The 23,329-nt window shown below is 46.8% G+C and overlaps 1 protein-coding gene across 2 annotated transcripts in view; it reads right to left on the reverse strand.

Annotated features, from left to right (window-relative positions):
- Positions 1-17,934: 17,934 nt before the first annotated feature.
- Positions 17,935-23,329, reverse strand: part of SCNN1A (sodium channel epithelial 1 subunit alpha) — a 114,751-nt gene continuing 109,356 nt past the window's right edge. For both annotated transcript variants that reach the window (XM_077258241.1, XM_077258242.1), the window contains exons 13-14: positions 20,476-22,090; positions 17,935-19,702 (exon numbers count right to left, since the gene is read on the reverse strand). In XM_077258241.1, coding sequence (XP_077114356.1) covers positions 21,695-22,090 — 396 coding nt within the window. In that variant the 3' untranslated portion in view covers positions 17,935-19,702; positions 20,476-21,694. The remainder of the gene's footprint in view (positions 19,703-20,475; positions 22,091-23,329) is intronic.

The raw sequence follows: 23,329 nt of genomic DNA on the forward strand, positions 1-23,329 counted from the left end.
TCTATAAACTTACACTCGTACCTCACTCTATAAACTTACACTCGTACCCCACTCTACAGACTTACACTCGTACCCCACTCTACAGACTTACACTCGTACCCCACTTTACAGACTTACACTCGAACCCCACTCTACAGACTTACACTCGTACCCCACTCTACAGACTTACACTCGTACCCCACTCTACAGACTTACACTCGTACCCCACTCTACAGACTTACACTCGTACCCCACTCTACAGACTTACACTCGTACCCCACTCTACAGACTTACACTCGTACCCCACTTTACAGACTTACACTCGTACCCCACTCTACAGACTTACACTCGTACCCCACTCTACAGACTTACACTCGTACCCCACTCTACAGACTTACACTCGTACTCCACTCTACAGACTTACACTCGTACCCCACTCTACAGATTTACACTCGTACCCCACTCTACAGACTTACACTCGTACCCCACTTTACAGACTTACACTCGTACCCCAGTCTACAGACTTACACTCGTACCCCACTCTACAGACTTACACTCGTACCCCACTCTACAGACTTACACTCGTACTCCACTCTACAGACTTACACTCGTACCCCACTCTACAGACTTACACTCGTACCCCACTCTACAGACTTACACTCGTACCCCACTCTACAGACTTACACTCGAACCCCACTCTACAGACTTACACTCGTACCCAACTCTACAGACTTACACTCGTACCCCACTCTTACAAACTTACACTCGTACCCCACTCTACAGACTTACACTCGTACCCCACTCTACAGACTTACACTCGTACCCCACTCTACAGACTTACACTCGTACCCCACTCTACAGACTTACACTCGTACCCCACTCTACAGACTTACACTCGTACCCCACTCTACAGACTTACACTCGTACCTCACTCTATAAACTTACACTCGTACCCCACTCTACAGACTTACACTCGTACCCCACTCTACAGACTTACACTCGTACCCCACTTTACAGACTTACACTCGAACCCCACTCTACAGACTTACACTCGTACCCCACTCTACAGACTTACACTCGTACCCCACTCTACAGACTTACACTCGTACCCCACTCTACAGACTTACACTCGTACCCCACTCTACAGACTTACACTCGTACCCCACTCTACAGACTTACACTCGTACCCCACTTTACAGACTTACACTCGTACCCCACTCTACAGACTTACACTCGTACCCCACTCTACAGACTTACACTCGTACCCCACTCTACAGACTTACACTCGTACTCCACTCTACAGACTTACACTCGTACCCCACTCTACAGATTTACACTCGTACCCCACTCTACAGACTTACACTCGTACCCCACTTTACAGACTTACACTCGTACCCCAGTCTACAGACTTACACTCGTACCCCACTCTACAGACTTACACTCGTACCCCACTCTACAGACTTACACTCGTACTCCACTCTACAGACTTACACTCGTACCCCACTCTACAGACTTACACTCGTACCCCACTCTACAGACTTACACTCGTACCCCACTCTACAGACTTACACTCGAACCCCACTCTACAGACTTACACTCGTACCCAACTCTACAGACTTACACTCGTACCCCACTCTTACAAACTTACACTCGTACCCCACTCTACAGACTTACACTCGTACCCCACTCTACAGACTTACACTCGTACCCCACTCTACAGACTTACACTCGTACCCCACTCTACAGACTTACACTCGTACCCCACTCTACAGACTTACACTCGTACCCCACTCTACAGACTTACACTTGTACCCCACTCTACAGACTTACACTCGTACCCCACTCTACAGACTTACGCTCGTACCCCACTCTGCAGACTTACGCTCGTACCCCACTCTACAGACTTACACTTGTACCCCACTCTGCAGACTTACACTCGTACCCCACTCTACAGACTTACACTCGTACCCCACTCTACAGACTTACACTCGCATCCGTTACCCTAAGGGGTATACACACGGGGGCAATTGAGGCTGTCAAAAACAACGAGTTTACAAGTAGAAAATCAATTCAGAAAATGGTCTTTTTTGGAAGAGTTTTTTTTCACCTGAACAATTTTTTTTCCACCCTTCTGATTGGACAGTGTTAAGTCTGTAGCCACTTTTTCCTACCAGGAATTAAAAAAAAAATACCAATAAAATGCCCAAAAGACTCCAAAACCAAAAATACTTAATCCATAATTCCTCAACAATTTTAAGCCAATATTCTGGCAAAAAAAGCTTTGAAAAGACTCAAAAGTGTTGCGCAAGGCGAAGCTGCTCAAAAAGCAACTTTTGGCATTTTTACACCATTTACTCCCAGTTACGACAAAGCTGTCAGAGCTGGAGTATGATGGGGCGTGGCGACCTAGACTCGTGAAATTCATGATGACCTGTGGCATACGTCACACCACAGACCTTATTCAGTCACTGACTGGCAAGGCACATGGAGGTGGACACCACTTTACACCTCGTATGGTTCGTTAAGAGAAGTCCTCCTCTTAAAAAATTAGGGTCCTCAAACCCCATCCCGCTTCCTCAAGACCGGAGGGAAAAACACTTGTCTTGATGAATCGGGGCCATACTTTGTTGCTGGATACCATAAAATGGAATGCCCTAGTCTACTGTGCTATTCGATAGCCTATTACAAGGTATATCACTATATACTGGGCTAATAGAATCGGAAAGAACACTTTTTGGCCTCCTTCAGATTTTGGACATACTTGGGCCATTTTGACACATCCATGAAACGGATCATGTTGTCATCGCAACACCATGCCTGACTGCTGGATCTCCTGCCCATAGTAACGGCCTCTTATATGCCCATGAGACAGATCAGTCAGGATCCGGTGGTCAGGTCCGGTGTTGACCTGAAAGCACAAATCGTCTTTCATGGACATGTGACACCAGTGTCTTTCCTGATGTGCATGCTAACAGAGGCCATAAATACTGTATGAGGTTAGCAGGGCTATTTGTTCTGTGGCTGGCAGTTATGGTGGGACCTAGTGTTGTTGTGGGGGCACTGCGTGGTTTGTGGTTGGGAGCACTGTGGGATTAACAACTTTTATGGGCCACTTTGTGGCTGGTTATGTCATGAGGGGCATTGGGTGGCTGGCATTTTTCACTGTTATAGAGGCATTGTGGGATGAGCGCTGTTATGGGGCATTGTGGTTGGCCCTGTTATAGTGCCACTTTATAACCCACACTGTTATGGGACCACAGTGTAGCTTGCTACGGGGATGAGGTGTAATTTGGGTGCAGTCACTGTGTGGCTGGTACTTATGTGGTTGTGTTATGTGTCAGGCACTACTATGGGGACTATGTCTTACTGGTACTGGTTTGGGGGCACTTTGTGATCGGCGCTGTAATAAAAGCACCGTGTGTATCATGGTGAGAATGACTGGAGGAAATGTGTGTCTGGAATTGTTATTATGTGTGGCCAGCAATGTTTGGGAGGCATTATGTGGCTAGTATTATTAATAAGATTTGGCACTGTTTGGCTGGCACTGTTGTGTCACTCTTATGAAGGTGCTGTTTGGCTTGCAGCATTATAGGGGCACTGTGTGGTTGGTATATGGAGGGATTGCGTGGCTAGTACTAGTATGGGGGCACTGCGTGCATAGCATTGTTGGGGAGGCATTATATGGCTAGTAATAGCATGGGGGCTCTGTGTGTATGGCATTGTTGAGGAGGCATTATGTGGCTAATAATAGTAAGGGGGCACTCCGTGGCTGGTGATGTTATGGGGGCACTGTGTGGCTGGTGATGTTTTGGGGGCACTATGTGGCTGGTAATGTTATGGGGCACTCCGTGGCTGGTGATGCTATGGGGGCACTGTGTGGCTAGTGCTGTTATGGGGGCATTGTGTGGCTGGTGATGTTATGGGGGCATTGTGTGGCTGGTGATGTTATGGGGGCACTGTGTGGCTGGTGATGTTATGGGGGCACTGTGTGGCTGGTGATGTTATGGGGGCACTCTGTGGCTGGTGATGTTATGGGGCATTGTGTGGCTGGTGATGTTTTTGGGGCACTGTGTGGCTGGTGATGTTTTGGGGGCACTGTGTGGCTGGTGATGTAATGGGGGCGCTGTGTGGCTGGTGATGTTATGTGGGCACTTTGTGGCTGGTGATGTTATGGGGCACTGTGTGGCTGGTGATGTTATGGGGCATTATGTGGCTGGTGATGTTTTGGGGGCGCTGTGTGGCTGGTGATGTTTTGGGGGCACTGTGTGGCTGGTGATGTTATGGGGGCGCTGTGTGGCTGGTGATGTTATGTGGGCACTTTGTGGCTGGTGATTTTATGGGGCACTTTGTGGCTGGTGATGTTTTGGGGCACTGTGCGGCTGGTGATGTTATGGGGCACTGTGTGGCTGGTGATGTTATGGGGCATTGTGTGGCTGGTGATGTTATGCGGGCATTGTGTGGCTGGTGATGTTATGGGGCACTGTGTGGCTGGTGATGTTATGGGGCATTGTGTGGCTGGTGATGTTATGGGGGCACTGTGTGGCTGGTGATGTTATGTGGCATTGTGTGGCTGGTGATGTTTTTGGGGCACTGTGTGCCTGGTGATGTTTTGGGGGCTGTTATGATCTGGTGGCTTAGGAGCAGCATCAGATGTGCTCTGGAGGAGGTGGTACCTGTACTGACCGCAGACCCTGAACTTAACACCGCAACTAGTAGTAGCCGTGGGATGTACCTACCAGTCCTAGACACCTCGACACAGCCGGAGAACTAATTACCCCTATAGATAGAAACGGAAAACTATCTTGCCTCAGAGAAAATCCCCAAAAGATAGACAGCCCCCCACATATATTGACTGTGAGAGGAGAGGGAAAAAACATACGCAGGCTGAAAACAGGATTTAGCAAAGGAGGCCAATCTAGCTAAATAGACAGAAAAGGACAGAGTACTATGCGGTCAGTATTAAAAATCACTAGAAAAATCCACCACAGATAATACAAAAATCTCCACACCTAACTAAAGGCATGGAGGGAAAATCTGCTTCTCCAGAGCTTCCAGCTTGACTAAATAAATCCACACTGACAAAGCTGGACAAGAAAAACATAGAAATGCACTGAACAATAAAGTCCACAGTATGTGGACCGCAAAAACCAAGCCAGGACTTATCTTTGATGATTTGAACAGATAAGCAGGAGAATCCAGGAAGAGATGTGAATCCACCCAGGAACAATGGACAACTGGCACTAACCAAAGGATCTGGCCAGACTAAATAGCCCAGCCAGAATTGGTAATAAGTGAAAGCACCTGATGACTGCTGAAATCACTTATAACCACCGGAGGGAGCCCAAGAGCAGAACTCATAACATTACCACTTATAACCACCGGAGGGAGCCCAAGAGCAGAATTCACAACAGGGGGCACTGTGTGGCTGGTGATGTTATGGGGGTGCTGTGTGGCTGGTGATGTTATGGGGGCCCTGTGTGGCTGGTGATGTTATGGGGGCACTGCGGCTGGTGATGTTATGTGGGCACTTTGTGGCTGGTGATGTTATGGGGCACTTTGTGGCTGGTGATGTTTTGGGGCACTGTGTGGCTGGTGATGTTATGGGGCACTGTGTGGCTGGTGATGTTATGGGGCATTGTGTGGCTGGTGATGTTATGCGGGCATTGTGTGGCTGGTGATGTTATGGGGGCACTGTGTGGCTGGTGATGTTTTGGGGGCACTGTGTGGCTAGTGATGTTATGGGGGCACTCCGTGGCTGGTGATGTTATGGGGGCACTGTGTGGCTGGTTATGTTTTGGGGGCACTGTGTGGCTGGTGATGTTATGGGGCACTGTGTTGCTGGTGATGTTTTGGGGGCACTGTGTGGCTGGTGATGTTATGGGGGCACTGTGTGGCTGGTGATGTTATGGGGCACTTTGTGGCTGGTGATGTTTTGGAGGCACTATGTGGCTGGTGATGTTATGTGGGTACTGTGTGGCTGGTGATGTTTTGGGGGCACTGTGTGGCTGGTGATGTTATGGGGGCACTGTGTGGCTGGTGATGTTATGGGGCACTTTGTGGCTGGTGATGTTTTGGGGGCACTATGTGGCTGGTGATGTTATGTGGGCACTGTGTGGCTGGTGATGTTATGGGGGCGCTGTGTGGCTGGTGCTGACATGACGGGTCCTAGCCACAAGAGACATAATAAGACTGTGACATGAATCCACTCTAAAGATGTCTTGATCTACAATTAGTCCATGCTCCGTCTATGACAAGAAGACTCGGATTCTCCCATTTGGAAATAAAAGTGACAAATTAAGAATAAAAAAAAGTTATTTTACTGTAAAGGACTCTACATTTTGACTTTACCAATAGACATAAACATTTCTGTCCTGCGTTACCTCTTGTACAAGTTGCTATTTTGCTGCGTCGGCTCCAGGTATATGTGGACCCCTGTACTCCTTACTTTCTTTGGCCTCCCCCGCTCATCGCTGTGGAGCTCCACTTTTTGACTTTGAGAATGGCTTTGAAGAATTGACACACACCTCAATGAAAGCATTGTAGAGCGCCGTATCAGGGGGCAGGCGGCCCTGGCATCTTCCCAGGCTTGGAGAGTGTTCTTAATTAACTGGTTATCAGAAATTCTTACATGCTTTACATTTCGAGTTTTTCATCTCTTGCAGCAACAGGAGTTCACAAGGGTGTGAGTTTGTTTGGGATAAAAATATCTTGCGGAGAGCGATGACTGATTGTACTGAATCACCATCCATTACAGATACAATCCTCTCTAACAATATATTTCCAGTGTACGACCTGCGGCTGTGAAAAGATCGGCCATACGCGTTTGGTCATCGGTTGTTTAGACATGTAGATTGGTGATCGTTCAGTGCACATAGGCAGTCATTATCCTCGGCAGCACATGTCCTTTGTTCACAGGACAATCTGCTGCCGAGAATGCTGATTAAACTTAAAAATCATTTCACCCAATTAATGAGTGGTTCGCTCGTTATCAGGTGATCGGCATCTCAAGATTAATGCAGAAATACTTTATCCTTCAGTGTCCATTTTCCGGAATCTGTTTTATTTCTGAATGTCATTTCCTGGTTTTAACCCAAGAAGCCCTTATCTCATGGTTTCTTATCACTGATGAAAAAAAACAGTTGCCTACAAATGTATTTCTTGTGTTAACTATCTATTTTATGGACTTTTATAAAATACATCTCTTGTGACCGTTTGTGAGAGGTCGGTCATTTGTTTTACTAGATTTCTGCCAAGCTTGTCACGATGTGGGCCGTAGACATGAGATAAATGTCCTCTACGAACATCCTCCCTGACTCCACCAGCTTCATGTTTTCTTCAGTGAATGTGTTAAGCAGTTACCAGGCACAAGTTGCCTTCCCTTCATGCTGGAAGGTTAGGCACACACCAATCAAATGACATTGTTGGTGGATCTCTCCAAAATTGAAGGGCTCTATGAAGAAAATGCTCATGTCTACGAAAGGAAGCCTCACGGGTTAGTCATTTACTGCCTACAGAAGATCCAGTGGTTAATGATCTTCTCCAGAGTGACTGTAGGTCACAGTTCCTTAAAGTTTTTTTTTTCCATGGTAGTTCAATTTTATATGTATTATCCGTGTACATAAGGACTACACCAAATATAATGTATGCCTACATTTCAGCATGTAGATAATAGAGGCTTATACAGTTTTTTTCCCCATAGATTCACAATTAAACTGGCTATTCACAAACCAAGAAGTGAGAAAAAAGACAATTGGAACATCAGCATTTGGACATTGAAGGAAAGGTAATAGTTCAGCAGACAGAGGAACCGACCATGGAGCAACAAGTCAGCCGATCAAATCCCCAAACTGAGCCATAGCAGGCTGCAGCATACACATCACATAGGAGACACTGGGGCTGCAGCATATACATTACGCAGGAGACGCTGGGACTGAAGCATATACATCACATAGGATACGCTGAAACTGGGGCATATATAGTGGGGAAAATAAGTATGTGATACACTGCTGAATTTGCAAGTCTTCCCACCTACAAAGAATGGAGAGGTCTGTAATTTTTATCATAGGTACACTTCAACTATGAGAGACATAATCTTGAAAAATAATCTAGAAAATCACATTGCATTATTTTTACATAATTAATTTGCGCTGACTACTTTACATTGTATCAAAGTGTCATATCTTCAGTGTTGTCTCATGAAAAGATATAATAAAATATTTGCAAAAATGTGGGGGTGTACTCACTTTTGTGATCTGCTGTATACATCACAGGAGATGCTGGGCATTTACATTACTGGAGGAGTTTGTACATTACAAGAGACACTGGGGTGCATACATCACAGGAGACGCCGGGGCATATAAATTCCAAGTGGGGCTGGGGACATATATGCAGCGCCCCAGAGTCCTGGTCGTTGCAGTACTGTGGCTCTGCCACTAAGGGGAGCTATGGTACGTCTGATGGCACTGAAGGAGTTCATCTGATCAGGTATCACAGACACCAATACATTTCACCGCCGGGCCTCCAGGGGGAGCTAAGGGTTCTATTCATTAGGCCACTCCTCACACACTGGTAAAACTGGGGGTCAGGCAGGAAGTTAGACAGAAAGCTGACTGGGTTGGAACCAGGCAAAACCTTGTGGCAGAGGGTGTTGCGGGAGAAGATTCGGTAGGGTCTCTGTCAGGAGTGGGATCCTGGCAGAGACTTGGCAACTAGAGAGAAAGCAACGGGACCGTGCCTGCTCAGTATAGCGGCGGTACCCAAGGAGGGATTGGAAGCGAGATAGATTGTGCTGAGTGAGAAACGAGATCAAAGCGACAAGGAGAATACCAGTAGGGGTCGTGCTGTAAGATCGAGGCAACATTCTACTGAGGCGCATAACCGGCGGCCGGAACGCCGAGGGAGTATTACAATATTCAGCTTCAAGCAATACTCTAAACAGCGGCAGGACAGTCAGTCTAAGGCGGGCTGTCTCACTTAAATCACCTATGCAGTCTTGGGGGGCAACTTGTGGAGAGGGGCGACTCTAGGGTCCCGGAAGAGCTCCGAGCCTACCCGTCAAAGGGTGCCGTTCTAACCGCAACATCAGGGAGGAACGGAGGATTAGCAGAACATCATCTAATTGAGTTGTCAGGGAACTTAAGAAACGGACACAACAGTTGTGGGGACTTTCCGTAAGCACAGCAGGGAAGGACCGCAACACATAGCGCTAGAAGGAAGGCACAGATTTCCACCTGCTAAGAGAACTCTGGAGGTGCCATTGGACCGGCCGGACTTGCGCAGCCTGGCTATCTGGACTCCGGACTGAGGACCCAGAGATCTTCAGTAAAGAGGTAAAGAGACTGCAACCTGGTGTCCTCGTTATTTACTGCACCGCACCACTACAGCGTCACCATCATCACCACCACTATCTACATCTATCACTGTACGCCCCTCAGCAGGGTCACGGACCGGGCCTAGCCACCGTGACAACCCCAGAGCAGAGACTCAGAGGCCCGGTACCGGGTACCTCTCAGCCCTGCGGCAGTGGGGGCGCTACATATACATCACAGGAGATGCAGTGGCCTATACATTACAGGACATGCCATGGCACATACATCATAGGAGACACCATGGCATATACATTACAGGACATACAAAGGCCCATACATCATAGGAGACACCGGGGCATATACATTACAGGACATGCCAAGGGACATACATCATAGGAGACACCAGGGCTTGTAGATTATAGGACATACTAAGGCACATACATCATAGGAGGCACCGGGGCATATACATTACAGGACATGCCATGGCACATACATCATATGAGACACTGGCGCATATACACTACAGGACATGCCATGGCTCATACATCATAGGAGACACCAGGGCATGTAGATTACAGGACATGCCATGGCTCATACATCATAGGAGACACTGGGATATATACATTACAGGACATGCCATGGCTCATACATCATAGGAGACACTGGGACATATACATTGCAGGACATGCCATGGCTCATACATCATAGGAGACACCAGGGCAAGTGCAGCGCCCCAGAGTCCTGGTCGTTGCAGTACTGTGGCTCCGCCACTATGGGGAGCTACGGTGCGTCCGATGGCACTGAAGGAGTTCATCTGATCAGGTATCACAGACACCAATACATTTCACAGCCGGGCCTCCGGGGGGAGCTAAGGGTGCTATTCATTAGGCCACTCCCCACCATAGTGGGTAAACTGGGGGTCAGGCAGGAAGTTAGATCAGAAAGCTGACTGGATTGGACGAAGCAACACCTAGTGGCAGAGGGTGTTGTGGAGGAAGAGACAGTAGGGTCTCTGTCAGGGGTGGGATCCTGACAGAGGCTTGGCATTGGAAAGAACGTAACGGGTCCGCGCCAGCTCCGGGAAGCGGCGGGGCCCAAGAAAGGACGAGAAGCGAGATAGATTGTGCTGAGTGAGAAACGAGATCAAGCGATAGGAGAATTCCAGTAGGGGTCGTGCTGTAAGACCGGAGCAACACCCTACTGAGGCGCACTACCGGTGGCCGGAACGCCGAGGGAGTATTATAACATTCAGCTTCAAGCAATACTCTAAACAGCGGCAGGACAGTCAGTTTAAGGCGGGCTGTCTAACACATATCACCTATGAAGTCTTGGGAGGCAATTGCGGGAGAGGGGCGTCTCTAGGGTCCCAGAAGAACTCCAGGCCTACCCGACAAACGGGTGCCGTTCTAACTGTAACATCAGGAAGGGACGGACGATTAGAAGAACATCATTTAATCGAGTTGTGAGGGAACTTAAGAAACAGACACAACGGTTGTGGGGTACTTTCCGTAAGCACAGCAGGGAAGGACTACAACACATAGCGCTAAGAAGGAAGGCACCGATTTCCACCTGTGAAGTGAACTCTGGAGGTGCCATTGGACCGGCCGGACTTGCGCAGCCTGGTGAACCGTATTCTGGACTGAGGACTCAGAGATCTCCAGTAAAGAGGTAAAGAGACTGCAACCTGGTGTCCTCGTTATTTACCGCGACCTGCACCCCACAACTGCACCACCAACATCCACACCTAGCATTGACTGTGCGCCCCACGGCAGGGTCACGGACCGGGGCCTAGCCGCCGTGACAACCCTAGGAGCAGAGACTCAGAGGCCCGGTACCGGGTACCCCTCGGCCCTGCGGCGGTGGGGGCGCTACAACTTGGCGTCACGAACAGGATCTACTAAAGCCTGAAGAATCAGGTCATGTGTGCCTTAGAACTGTGATTTGTTGTGCTTGGACTGTACTTTATTGCAAAGACTGTGCTACGCCATTTACCGCCAAAAGTTCCCGCCAAAAACCGCCGCCATTGCTACGCCAGAGAAGCAGGAGGGCGTGCCATGGGAGGAGATTACCAAAGTGGCGCCAGAAGCGGTGATCGCCCCCTGCGCCTCTTGTTGCAAAGCGATGACCTGCCCCAAAGCAGAGGACCGCCCCCTGACTTGCGATGGCGGGAACAAGGTGAAGGAGGAGCTCGACCTTGGAAAAATGGCAGAGTCCAATACATGCCCTGCCCTCGAATGCCGGACAGTGACGATGAACAGCGGGGGCCCGAACAACGGCGAGGTGAACCCGGCTCGTCCTCATCCATCAGAAGAGGACCCGCGTCCGCCGCAGCAGGAGGACCTGAGTTCTTCGGAGCCGGTAGCGGAGCTGAGCCTACCTATCCCGATCTCGGAACTAGCCGAAGAGGAGCTATGGGGAGCGGAGCCGTATCCGGAGACTGCCGGGGAGGAGCCGCGGTCCGGGCTGCAGCCGACTCCAGCGTCCTCGTTAATGGAACGGACCGGCATCGGTGGAATCACATCAGGCGCAGGTATAGAAAGCGTCCCTGCTCCCCCGGCCGACCCCGATCCTTCGACCGATCCCCGCCCCCACAATAACCGTTTCCTCTTGGCGGGGCTAGGGGTATTATCCCCCGGCGCAACGGGGAGGCTGATACCTCTACCGCCGACCCAGACGGGGGAGTTCGTAGATGTGAGCCCGGAGGGAGTTATCCTCCGGTGGGAGGCCCCCCGAATTGGGCTGGATGGAGTCCGGCGAGAAGGTCACACCGTTGCCGTGCTGAATTGGGAACAATATAAGCGGTACTTGATTCTACAATGGAAGGACTGGAAAGAGAGGGAACAAACTACCGCCGCATCAGCCGTGGACCAAGGGCTGAAGCTTGCACGGTCGGGAGGTGTCCACCATCAGCTGATGTGTGGCAACCTACTAAGAGAATAAACCTCGATACCATGAATATGTAAATAGTTGCTGTTTTGCTGCTAAAACCCGTCCAGGGTAAACTCTTAAAGGGGTCCCTTCTGTTGACCCGGGATCCCTATTGTTTTTGGTTATTTTCTATTTTTCCTACGTTCTTCAAAAACTGAGAAATCATGAACAGTGCATGATCAGAACTTCTTTGTACATAGTTTGCACCTTATTAAAGGTGCTCCCTACTGGTTTTACTTAAAAAAGGACTCTTTGCGAAGATACCGCACTGGAACCTTTGCTGAGTATGGACTGGTAGCCTGAGAAGATACGCTACCTCACAGAAACTTGGTCCTCTCTTAAAGGGGATGTTCATTTGTCACGCTTCGATAGTAATATTGCTTGAGATGAGTAGCAATAATGTCTTGACCAAAGGAAATGATGATAATGTTTATATGAGAAAAGTTATATGTGTTTAACTGGTTAAATGTGAAGAAATATTGATAATGTGCTCTGAGAAGTAAAAGGTGAAAGATAGAAGAAGGATGCAGTGGACCCGTAGAGATAGACGTGGTGTCCAGCATGCATAGTAGACAGAAAGATAATGAGAAGGCTAATGTTCGATAGAAAATGTTTTTGATAATGTTGATGGATAGTTAATGGGGATAGAAGGTAAACCCTGAGTTCTCATAGGAGTCAAGAAGAGATGGCTCAGTGCTCTAAAACTGAAAGTAATGTTATGTTCTATACTGTGTATAGTAGTTGAAAAGGCAGTAGGCCCTGGCTGAATGGGGCAGTCCTGTAACTGAAAGGAGAGGCAGTAGGTCTGGTGCCGATAGGACAGGCGGTCCTGCAGATTTAAAGAAGGAGAATGAGAAAGTTAAAGTGCCTTATAATGTGATTATAGGAAGGTCTTTAGTGGATTAAGAGTGTATGTCCTTAAAGGCAAAGTTAAATTATTGTTCAACAATCTTGCACTTAGTAGAATACCCGGTTGGGTAACGGGAGTTATTTATAACCTGTAATTTATAATGTTAACCATGTTTGTAACGTTCAAGTGTCCTCACCTCCCATACAGGGAAGCTCTGTTCAAATATGCTTATTGTTATTGCACTCAACAAAATTGTATGTCTTTTTGCTAACTTGTATTGTTGTTTTCTTCCCAGTCCCGGAGTACTGTGTTTAACCAGGGGGGAGTGCAGCGCCCCAGAGTCCTGGTCGTTGCAGTACTGTGGCTCCGCCACTATGGGGAGCTACGGTGCGTCCGATGGCACTGAAGGAGTTCATCTGATCAGGTATCACAGACACCAATACATTTCACAGCCGGGCCTCCGGGGGGAGCTAAGGGTGCTATTCATTAGGCCACTCCCCACCATAGTGGGTAAACTGGGGGTCAGGCAGGAAGTTAGATCAGAAAGCTGACTGGATTGGACGAAGCAACACCTAGTGGCAGAGGGTGTTGTGGAGGAAGAGACAGTAGGGTCTCTGTCAGGGGTGGGATCCTGACAGAGGCTTGGCATTGGAAAGAACGTAACGGGTCCGCGCCAGCTCCGGGAAGCGGCGGGGCCCAAGAAAGGACGAGAAGCGAGATAGATTGTGCTGAGTGAGAAACGAGATCAAGCGATAGGAGAATTCCAGTAGGGGTCGTGCTGTAAGACCGGAGCAACACCCTACTGAGGCGCACTACCGGTGGCCGGAACGCCGAGGGAGTATTATAACATTCATCTTCAAGCAATACTCTAAACAGCGGCAGGACAGTCAGTTTAAGGCAGGCTGTCTAACACATATCACCTATGAAGTCTTGGGAGGCAATTGCGGGAGAGGGGCGTCTCTAGGGTCCCGGAAGAACTCCAGGCCTACCCGACAAACGGGTGCCGTTCTAACTGTAACATCAGGAAGGGACGGACGATTAGAAGAACATCATTTAATCGAGTTGTGAGGGAACTTAAGAAACAGACACAACGGTTGTGGGGTACTTTCCGTAAGCACAGCAGGGAAGGACTACAACACATAGCGCTAAGAAGGAAGGCACCGATTTCCACCTGTGAAGTGAACTCTGGAGGTGCCATTGGACCGGCCGGACTTGCGCAGCCTGGTGAACCGTATTCTGGACTGAGGACTCAGAGATCTCCAGTAAAGAGGTAAAGAGACTGCAACCTGGTGTCCTCGTTATTTACCGCGACCTGCACCCCACAACTGCACCACCAACATCCACACCTAGCATTGACTGTGCGCCCCACGGCAGGGTCACGGACCGGGGCCTAGCCGCCGTGACAACCCTAGGAGCAGAGACTCAGAGGCCCGGTACCGGGTACCCCTCGGCCCTGCGGCGGTGGGGGCGCTACACATATACATTACAGGACATGCCATTGCTCATACATCATAGGAGACACTGGGGCATATACAATACAGGACATGCCATGGCTCATACATCTTAGGAGACACCGGGGCATATACATTACAAAGGGGCTGGGGGCATATACATCACAGGAAATTCTGGGTCTTCTGCTGTTGCCTTTGTTGGTGGGACTGGAGTGCAGAATGTGCTTACTGGGCCCACATAGGACGTCCTGATGCTGGGACACATCAGGACGTAAGTCTTCACTGCACACTCTGCAGTGCTCAGTAGTGAATGCTGCATGCGCACAGTGTCAGGAGCAATTAAAGGCTCAGACAAAAGAACATTGCGGGCCATAAATGGACCGTGGGCAGGAGGTTCCCCACCCTTGCCTTATATCTACTGCTCTGTGAAACTTTCCAATCTTGGATTTGTCTGAGCTGTTCCAGGACTCGTGGGCACTCAAAAGAAAGCTTCTACCTTCATTTTTTAAAAGTTAGTATGAGATCGGAAGATTATTTTAGGCAGATGTCCCCTTTAAATATAAGACAAGATTACAGCACCACAAATCTATTAGTGGATTCATTGGTCAGATTTCCACTGATAATGAGTCTTTTTATAGCACAACTTTTTGACATTTGTTACAGACTGAGCCTGCGCTCAAGTTTCCAAATAATTTAATTCGACAAGTGAAAGCAGAGGGGAGTCATGAGAGCGCTCCACAGGCAACTTCCTATGGGAGAATCCAGCACTTAGTGAAGATGGTTAAATCTGATACTGTAGTTTTACTCCCCCACAAGTGTTTTTTTTTTATTGAGGGTTCATTATTCTTCTTAGAGGATATTTAGTTTAGCGCAACTATGTTTCCACATGTATCACCACCGGAGGTTTATAGTATCTCCTAGCCATGAGGGACAGCAAGATCTCAAGTTCACCCAAGTTTGAGGATCCATAGGCTCTTGCAGTCCTAGAAGATGTACTGCAGTACCAAGATTTGAACCTTGTCGTTTTTGGACATTTTTTTTTATGTATTTAATGTTTATGTGCAATTTTGGCTAGAACCAGATTTGATCTTCACAAATAGATCATTTTGGGACTTATCAAGTCTTTTGAGTATTATGTCATGAAAGAATACAATTTAATATGGTTTTCTGAAGAGGAGGTCAAGAAAAGCAAGTGCACACAAGGTCTTGAAGCAAATCAGTCTTCTGATCTTTGTATTTCTTTATGCTGGAGCTTTGAGCGTCAGAAATTTAGCTAATGGGAGACATTGGCTTAACCTGGCCACGCACATTAGGCTTAAGTCGAACGAACCCTCCGATATTGATGGGTTCGGATGGACGATTGTATAGTTGTGTTGGTCGGTAGTTTTCTTATAGAGAACACAGGAGTGTGCTGCCGAAATAGTTCTACTGTATATGGGAGAGTTGACCATGGTGTCTATCTGCTGAACGATCTTTCAGCCGACAGCCTTAGTCTTACAACATACACATTTAAAAATCTGTCGGCCAAAAGCTACCTCTCGCGACTTCTCCATAAGCAGGAACTTTTAGCTTGGCTGAGAACTTTGTGTTCTTCATAAGAGTGCCGCTTCCAGACTTCTCCGACTGTCACTTATCTCCCCAACCAACAAAAGGAAATTCCAATGGCTGGATCTTTCTCTTTCCCTGAAGTAATGTGTCTGGCAAAAGTTGGGAGGTCTTAAGGCCCCGTCTCACATAGCGAGATCGCTAGCGAGATCGCTGCTGAGTCACTAGTTTTGTGACGCAACAGCGACCTCAGTAGCGATCTCGCTATGTGTGACACGTACCAGCGATCAGGCCCCTGCTGCGAGATCGCTGGTCGTGTCGGAATGGCCTGGACCTTTTTTTGGTCGTTGAGGCCCCGCTGACATCGCTGAATCGGTGTGTGTGACACCGATCCAGCGATGTCTTCACTGGTAACCAGCGTAAACATCGGGTTACTAAGTGCAGGGCCGCGCTTAGTAACCCGATGTTTACCCTGGTTACCAGCGTAAATGTAAAAAAAAACAAACAGTACATACTCACCATCTGTTGCCCGTCAGGTCCCTTGCCGTCTGCTTCCTGCTCTGACTGTGTGCCGCCGTACAGTGAGAGCAGAGAGCAGCGGTGACGTCACTGCTGTGCTCTCACTTTCCGGCCGGATCAGTCAGAGCAGGAAGCAGACGCCAAGGGACCTGACGGGCAACAGATGGTGCGTATGTACTGTTTGTTTTTTTTTACATTTACGCTGGTAACCAGGGTAAACATCGGGTTACTAAGCGCGGCCCTGCGCTTAGTAACCCCATGTTTACCCTGGTTAGGCTACGTTCACATTTGCGGTCAGCGCCGCAGCGTCGGGCGCCGCAGCGTCGCCGCATGCGTCATGCGCCCCTATATTTAACATGGGGACGCATGGACATGCGTTGTGCTGCGTTTTGCGCCGCATGGCCGCAAGCGTTGGACGCAAGAAACGCTTCAAGTTGCATTTTTTTTGCGTCCAACTTTCGGCCAAAAAGGACGCATGCGGCGCAAAACGCAGCGTTTTAGCGTGCGTTTTGCCGCGTTTTTGTTTGCGTTGTGCGCTGCGGCGCCGACGCTGCGGCGCACAACGCAAATGTGAACGTAGCCTTACCCGGGTGCTGCAGGGGGACTTCGGCATCGTTGAAGACAGTTTCAACGATGCCGAAGTCGTTCCCCTGATCGTTGGTCGCTGGAGAGAGCGGTCTGTGTGACAGCTCCCCAGCGACCACACAGCGACCACACAGAGACGCTGCAGCGATCAGCATCGTTGTCTGTATCGCTGCAGCGTCGCTGTGTGAGACGGGGCCTTTAGATGGCAAGCAGATCCTTCCGAAATTGGCCGGTTTGGTAGACTTTTATCCAAAGTCTAATGCCTTTAGTGTCTTTTTTCATTAGAGGGAGGTTTCTGGTCCCAGCTATTGATAAATTAATTAAGTCTGTCTCCCTTTAGATAAGAAGAACATCCTACCAAATTGTAATGCTGAGCACAAGTGCCAAACTGTGAGCGAGAACTGTGCTGCACCCATGACAGAGCGCGCTCCTTACTGCATACTGTGTTATGGGAACTTCTCTCTGCTCCCTAAACCATAGCTGTAGGCTGAATGCTAATTCTCCTTGTGCCCCCCATGCACATGCATGCTCACTTCCACTGAGCATGCATGTGTTTTTATTAAGGAAAAGGGGCTAAAAAGAGCTAAAAAATCAGAGTTGAAACTTAACCTTCCAGATCCTTCTTTTCCACGACTGATGATCAGAGACCCTCCTATGTATAATATAGAGTTTATAGACGGATGGTCTAGAACTCGCATTTTCGCTAATTTTGCAATATTAGGCCAAGGACTGACCGTGAGATCTCGTTCATTTTGGATCACACATCTCATTGCAGACATGAATTAGGAATCTGGTTTTTTTTATTGTTTTATTTCAGTGAATACATATTCGTTGTACAGAAAATGGTTAAATTACTGTTTATTTGCAAATCGGATGAAAGAGGAGGAAATGATACTTGATTACAAAGGAAACCTCCACCCCCCTCTTCCCGTCCCCTGTTCTTCAGCACATACAGGGTCAAGAACCTCAGTGTTATTACAATCAGCCCCACATGTATTGTTTTGGAACGAGTTTACTAATCTGGATACAAGAACATGAGCGGATATAACATTAAATTCTCGCTTATTTCAGAATCATTAAAAATAAAAATTACACTCATCAAACGGAAAAGTATCATCAATACAAACGAATATCAATCATTGATTTAAAGGGATGATACAATCGGGATCGGTTCTGCTTCTATTAGCGCATGTGAACAATGCTCAATAAACTCGGAATTTTTTTTTTTTTTCCAAATGACCCTTTAATCATCTGGAAGGGGGCTGAAGTCCCAGTCCTGTGACCATATAAATCAGGGTTTATAGAGGCGGAGCTAAAGACGGGTGTGTCATATGACCACTCCCAGATCTGCTGATTGGCTGAAAGGGCTTACACAGGAGAGAGCATTTGTAAGGTTTCCTATCACTTATTTTCCTCAATAAACAAGTACATTGACACTAACACCACCTTATGACCATCCTAGATTTATAACAACCCTAAAATCCACTATTGATCCAGAGCTGTGTATTTTGATATTATGTATGCACTGAATGGCAGTATTATTTGGGCATTAGATGGCATTATTAATTGGGGGCTTTCTGGATGAAGGATTTAAAGTCTATCTCCATTGATAAGGTGATGGGGCAGGATGTGCTGATTCCTACTGTCCATTGTCGGCCCGTGCAAAATACCGTAAGATATTGATCTGGAAAAACAATTCCAATGCACTATAGTCATTTTTCTTTTATACTTGGATGCCAATGTTAATTGTATGGTGGTGTTATTTGGATACCGAATGGCAGTGACACTACATGCTGGTATTATGCGGGTACAGTATATCAGTAAGCTTTGAAAAATTATATGGTGGTGGTATTATTTGGGCATTAAGTGGCAGTATTATGTTACATATTATTATAACTCTGAATGTGTAAAATATGTAATTGACATTTTTATTCAATGATGGAACAATTCCAGTGATAGATTCCTTCATATCTTGATTAATGTTAATTTAGTAATATAAATTATCAGAATACGTATAACTAAGGAATGGATTTTTACGATTGATTTTTTTATTAAGTGGATTTTATGAGTTTTTTTAAAAATGCCTTTTGTCATGTATTAATCAGACATGTAAATGGTCCAGTGTACATAAAGCAGCTAGGTTACGTTTTTCCTGCTTTTTCTTTTATGGATTAAGTTCAGGAAACTTCTTCTTGACCACATTGTTCTTTCTTCCTGTCTCTGCAATCAAATTCCCTTTCCCGTTTCCCACGCCTCTGCTATTTGAAAATGCTTATTAAAAAGCAAAAAAATACTGTTTTGTTGATGGGATCTTCCCGGTGTAATGTTAATGCTGTGCTCAGTACTTTGAGCCAATCAGATGTTTCTCTACTTGTGCTCTTCCTCCCCCCTCTATAAGCATGCGATTCTCTGATCCAATCAGATGCCTCCCTTGTCCTGCTCTCCTCCACTCTCAAAGCATGTGACCCTCTCTCTGATCCAATCAGATGCCTCCCTTGTCCTGCTCTCCTCCACTCTCAAAGCATGTGATCCTCTCTCTGATCCAATCAAATAATGCTCCCCTGTTCTGCTCCTCCTTCTCTTTCCACAGTAAGACATTCTCTGATCCAATCAGATGTGTCCCCTCTTCTGCTCCTCCTCTCCTCTCACAGCATGTTATGCTCTGATCCAATCAGATTTCTCCCCATTTCTGCTCCTCCCGTCACAGCATGTTATGCTCTGATCCAATCACGTGTCCCCTCTTCTGCTCCTCCCCTTTCACAGCATGTAATGCTCTGATCCAATCAGATGTCTTCCCACTTCTGCTCCTCCCCTTTCACAGCATGTTAGGCTCTGATCCAATCAGATGTCTCCCCACTTCTGCTCCTCCCCTTTCACAGTATGCGATGCTCTGATCCAATCAGATGTCTCCCCATTTCTGCTCCTCCCCTTTCACAGCATGTAATGCTCTGATCCAATCAGATGTCTTCCCACTTCTGTTCCTCCCCTTTCACAGCATGTTATGCTCTGATCCAATCAGATGTCTCCCCATTTCTGCTCCTCCTCCCCTCTCAGAGCATGTTATGCTCTGATCCAATGAGATGTCTCCCCATTTCTGCTACTCCTCCCCTTTCACAGCATGTTATGCTCTGATCCAATCAGATGTCTCCCCATTTCTGCTCCTCCTCCCCTTTCACAGCATGTTATGCTCTGATCCAATCAGATGTCTCCCCATTTCTGCTCCTCCTCCCCTTTCACAGCATGTTATGCTCTGATCCAATCAGATGTCTCCCCATTTCTGCTCCTCCTCCCCTTTCACAGCATGTTATGCTCTGATCCAATCAGATGTCTCCCCGCTTCTGCTCCTCCTCCCCTTTGACAACATGTTATGCTCTGATCCAATCAGATGTCTCCCCATTTCTGCTCCTCCTCCCCTCTCACAGCATGTTATGCTCTGATCCAATCAGATGTCTCCCTGCTTCTGTTCCTCCTCCCCTCTCACAGCATGCAGCCTCATTGACACAGAGAGAGGAAAACTGCAGCCGCATCCCCCTCCTCATTCCATTTACTTTTTTACTCTACTTCACTAATTTATTTAAAGACTCAGAAGTTTTCAGCATAGAACTTGCAAAGAGGGAAAGAATAAATTGATTGCTAGAAGGTGAGAAAGATGACACTTTTACGTTATTTTTCCAAGTTATCTGTATTCTTATGTAGCATTGATTAAAAAAAAATAAAAGTTTAAAGTTTAACCAAATTAGGACAAGCTTTTGAGTTATTTCATCATTATAGGGTTTTTCTCAATACATTTTTTATAATAAAAGTGGGCTTATGGGAGTATTAAAAAAGCAGGGATGCTGACTTACTGGAGCCATTCTGCCGCACTGCTGACTGTGTTCCCCGCCAGTCTCCTGGCTTCTGCTTCCGGTTGGTGATGTCATGTGACTTCTGCTGCCAATAAGCGACCGCTGATAGTCTGCAGCCTCCATATTCTCTCTGAGCCAGAAAAGAAATAGTTTGTGATTATTTCTCCTGACTCGGACAGAATGTTAACGCTGCAGCCAATCAGTGGCCAACATTTGGCTGCAGTGTTCATGAGAAATCTCCCAGCTGGGAAGAAAAAAATCAGTATACCGGAAGGGGAATCAATCAATGGAGCGGTGGAATGTCAAGGGTCAGGTACGGGACTTTTTATTCTGTTTTGTTTTTATCATAAAAAAAGTAGCAGACAACCCCTTTAAATAACATTTGCTAGCATGATTTACCTTTTTTGGGGGGGTGATATTGTAGTAAATTTTCTTGTAGTTCTACTTATAAATGTAAAAGTCACTTTTTTTATTACCTTTTAAATCAAAACATTTTAGTGTCAGGAAATCGACATTTTAACTTGTTTTGGTGACTTTGATGACCTCAAACAAGAATTACGTCAAGTTATAGAAGTTAGGTCATCGTCACTATAAATTTCCATGTCCTATTTCATCTATTACCCCATTACCCTGCTCCTTTATATACTGATTCGATTCTATTTGGACTCCCTCTTTCTGCTCTTCTTATTCATCCCTCCATGGAGCTTCTGGACGGTACGAAACATGACTACGAAGACTGGAATTACGAGAGGATCCTCCACCCACGGATCTCAAGTCGAGACTATCATACGCCGGAGGAGGAGTGATGTCGGCTACGACTCTCATTTGACTGTGTGAGGGTACGTTGCTCAGATTCTGAGGGATTTGGTGTTCCCCATCTCCGTAGGAGGGGTCGGGTGTTGGTTCTCCTCCTGTCTCTTCCACGGACTTGTTTGTTTTGCTGAGGTAACGAGCAGCGAGGATCATCGCACTGATGGCGATGACATCAAAGACCAACTCTACCATCTCCACCACTGAAAGGACTGAGGAACCAAACCAAAGACTCCATTGGCTTCCCAGCAAGGATAAAAGCATCACCATCTGAGAAGAAAGAAAGATGGAAATCGTTATTGTTTCAGTATTGGTAATGGAGCAATGGTAACAAATCTCAAGTGGATTTATACGAGTTATCACAAGTATAAGAGTTATTGAATGCCACCAACTCATAACGTATCATGAAGACCAGCAGACCAAAGACACATACTTGGAAAATTTGGAAAATCATTGACATCTCCCCCCATAATAAAGTATCAGGTAAAGTCAACCACATGGATGAGCTGATGTGCTCGGGTCATCAATGAAGGACCACGATTGTCTTTCATGCCGATCAAGTCCTGCAAGTCCACAGTACAAGAATACATCATCAATGGTTACGTAAATCCTGGAGAACCTCTTTCATGATCATTATTTGTCACATTCAGGAGCAATCAAACTCACCAATTACCTAATATAATATTCGAAGACGTGACACAAAAGGGCAACCAAATTCTTATTCCTCCTTCCAAAGGAACAGACTAATCAGTGATCAGGTCTTTCAGGGTGAACACACCCAGTTTGATCGGCCTCCGGCAAAAAGTTGAGATTTATAGGTCAAGTAGCAATAAAACGTTCATATGACATATACGTCTATATTAAGAGACGTCTTTGTCATGTTGACTCGACAGGTTTCAGATCTGCAAAAGGACTTGCTTCCTCTAACCTTCCTCCGTAATGTGACAGTTCCTCTATGAACTCACTGATAATCATTAACAGAATTTTAAACAAGTTTTTATGTAAACTAGAAAATGAAACTTTTTTTCCTCCCAAGTCATTTTATTTTTTTTTCTATAATTTTTACCCTCTAAAATTATTCTGCAGCTACGTGAGCAGGTTTTTATTTTTTTATGCAGGCAAACTAGGCAATTGCCTGGTGTTTTACAGGTATAGAAAGTCAACCTCCGGGACCAGGTTTGCCCTAATGTTGCAGGCAACCTAGAACCCCAGACTAGACATGTAAATCAATTCAGACCCCAGACCAGACCCCTAATCAGATTCCCAGATCAGAGCTCTATGTCAGACCCCTAACTCAAATCCCAAGCCCGACTTTTAAATCAGACCTCCAAATTAAAGGGAACTTGTCAGTAAGTTTTTAGACCCCAAAGTAACACCATCACAGTAAACTACCTACAATGATTACTTCCATATCTGTATTTTATAAATCCATGCCTCCATTGTCTAATAATTCCCGTTCTTCCTCCCAGCTCCGGCCTCCTGCCAGTGATTGACAGGCCACTCTTTTCT

The sequence above is a fragment of the Ranitomeya variabilis genome, chromosome 4 (assembly GCF_051348905.1).
Source record: "Ranitomeya variabilis isolate aRanVar5 chromosome 4, aRanVar5.hap1, whole genome shotgun sequence".
NCBI classification, from domain to species: Eukaryota; Metazoa; Chordata; class Amphibia; order Anura; family Dendrobatidae; genus Ranitomeya; species Ranitomeya variabilis.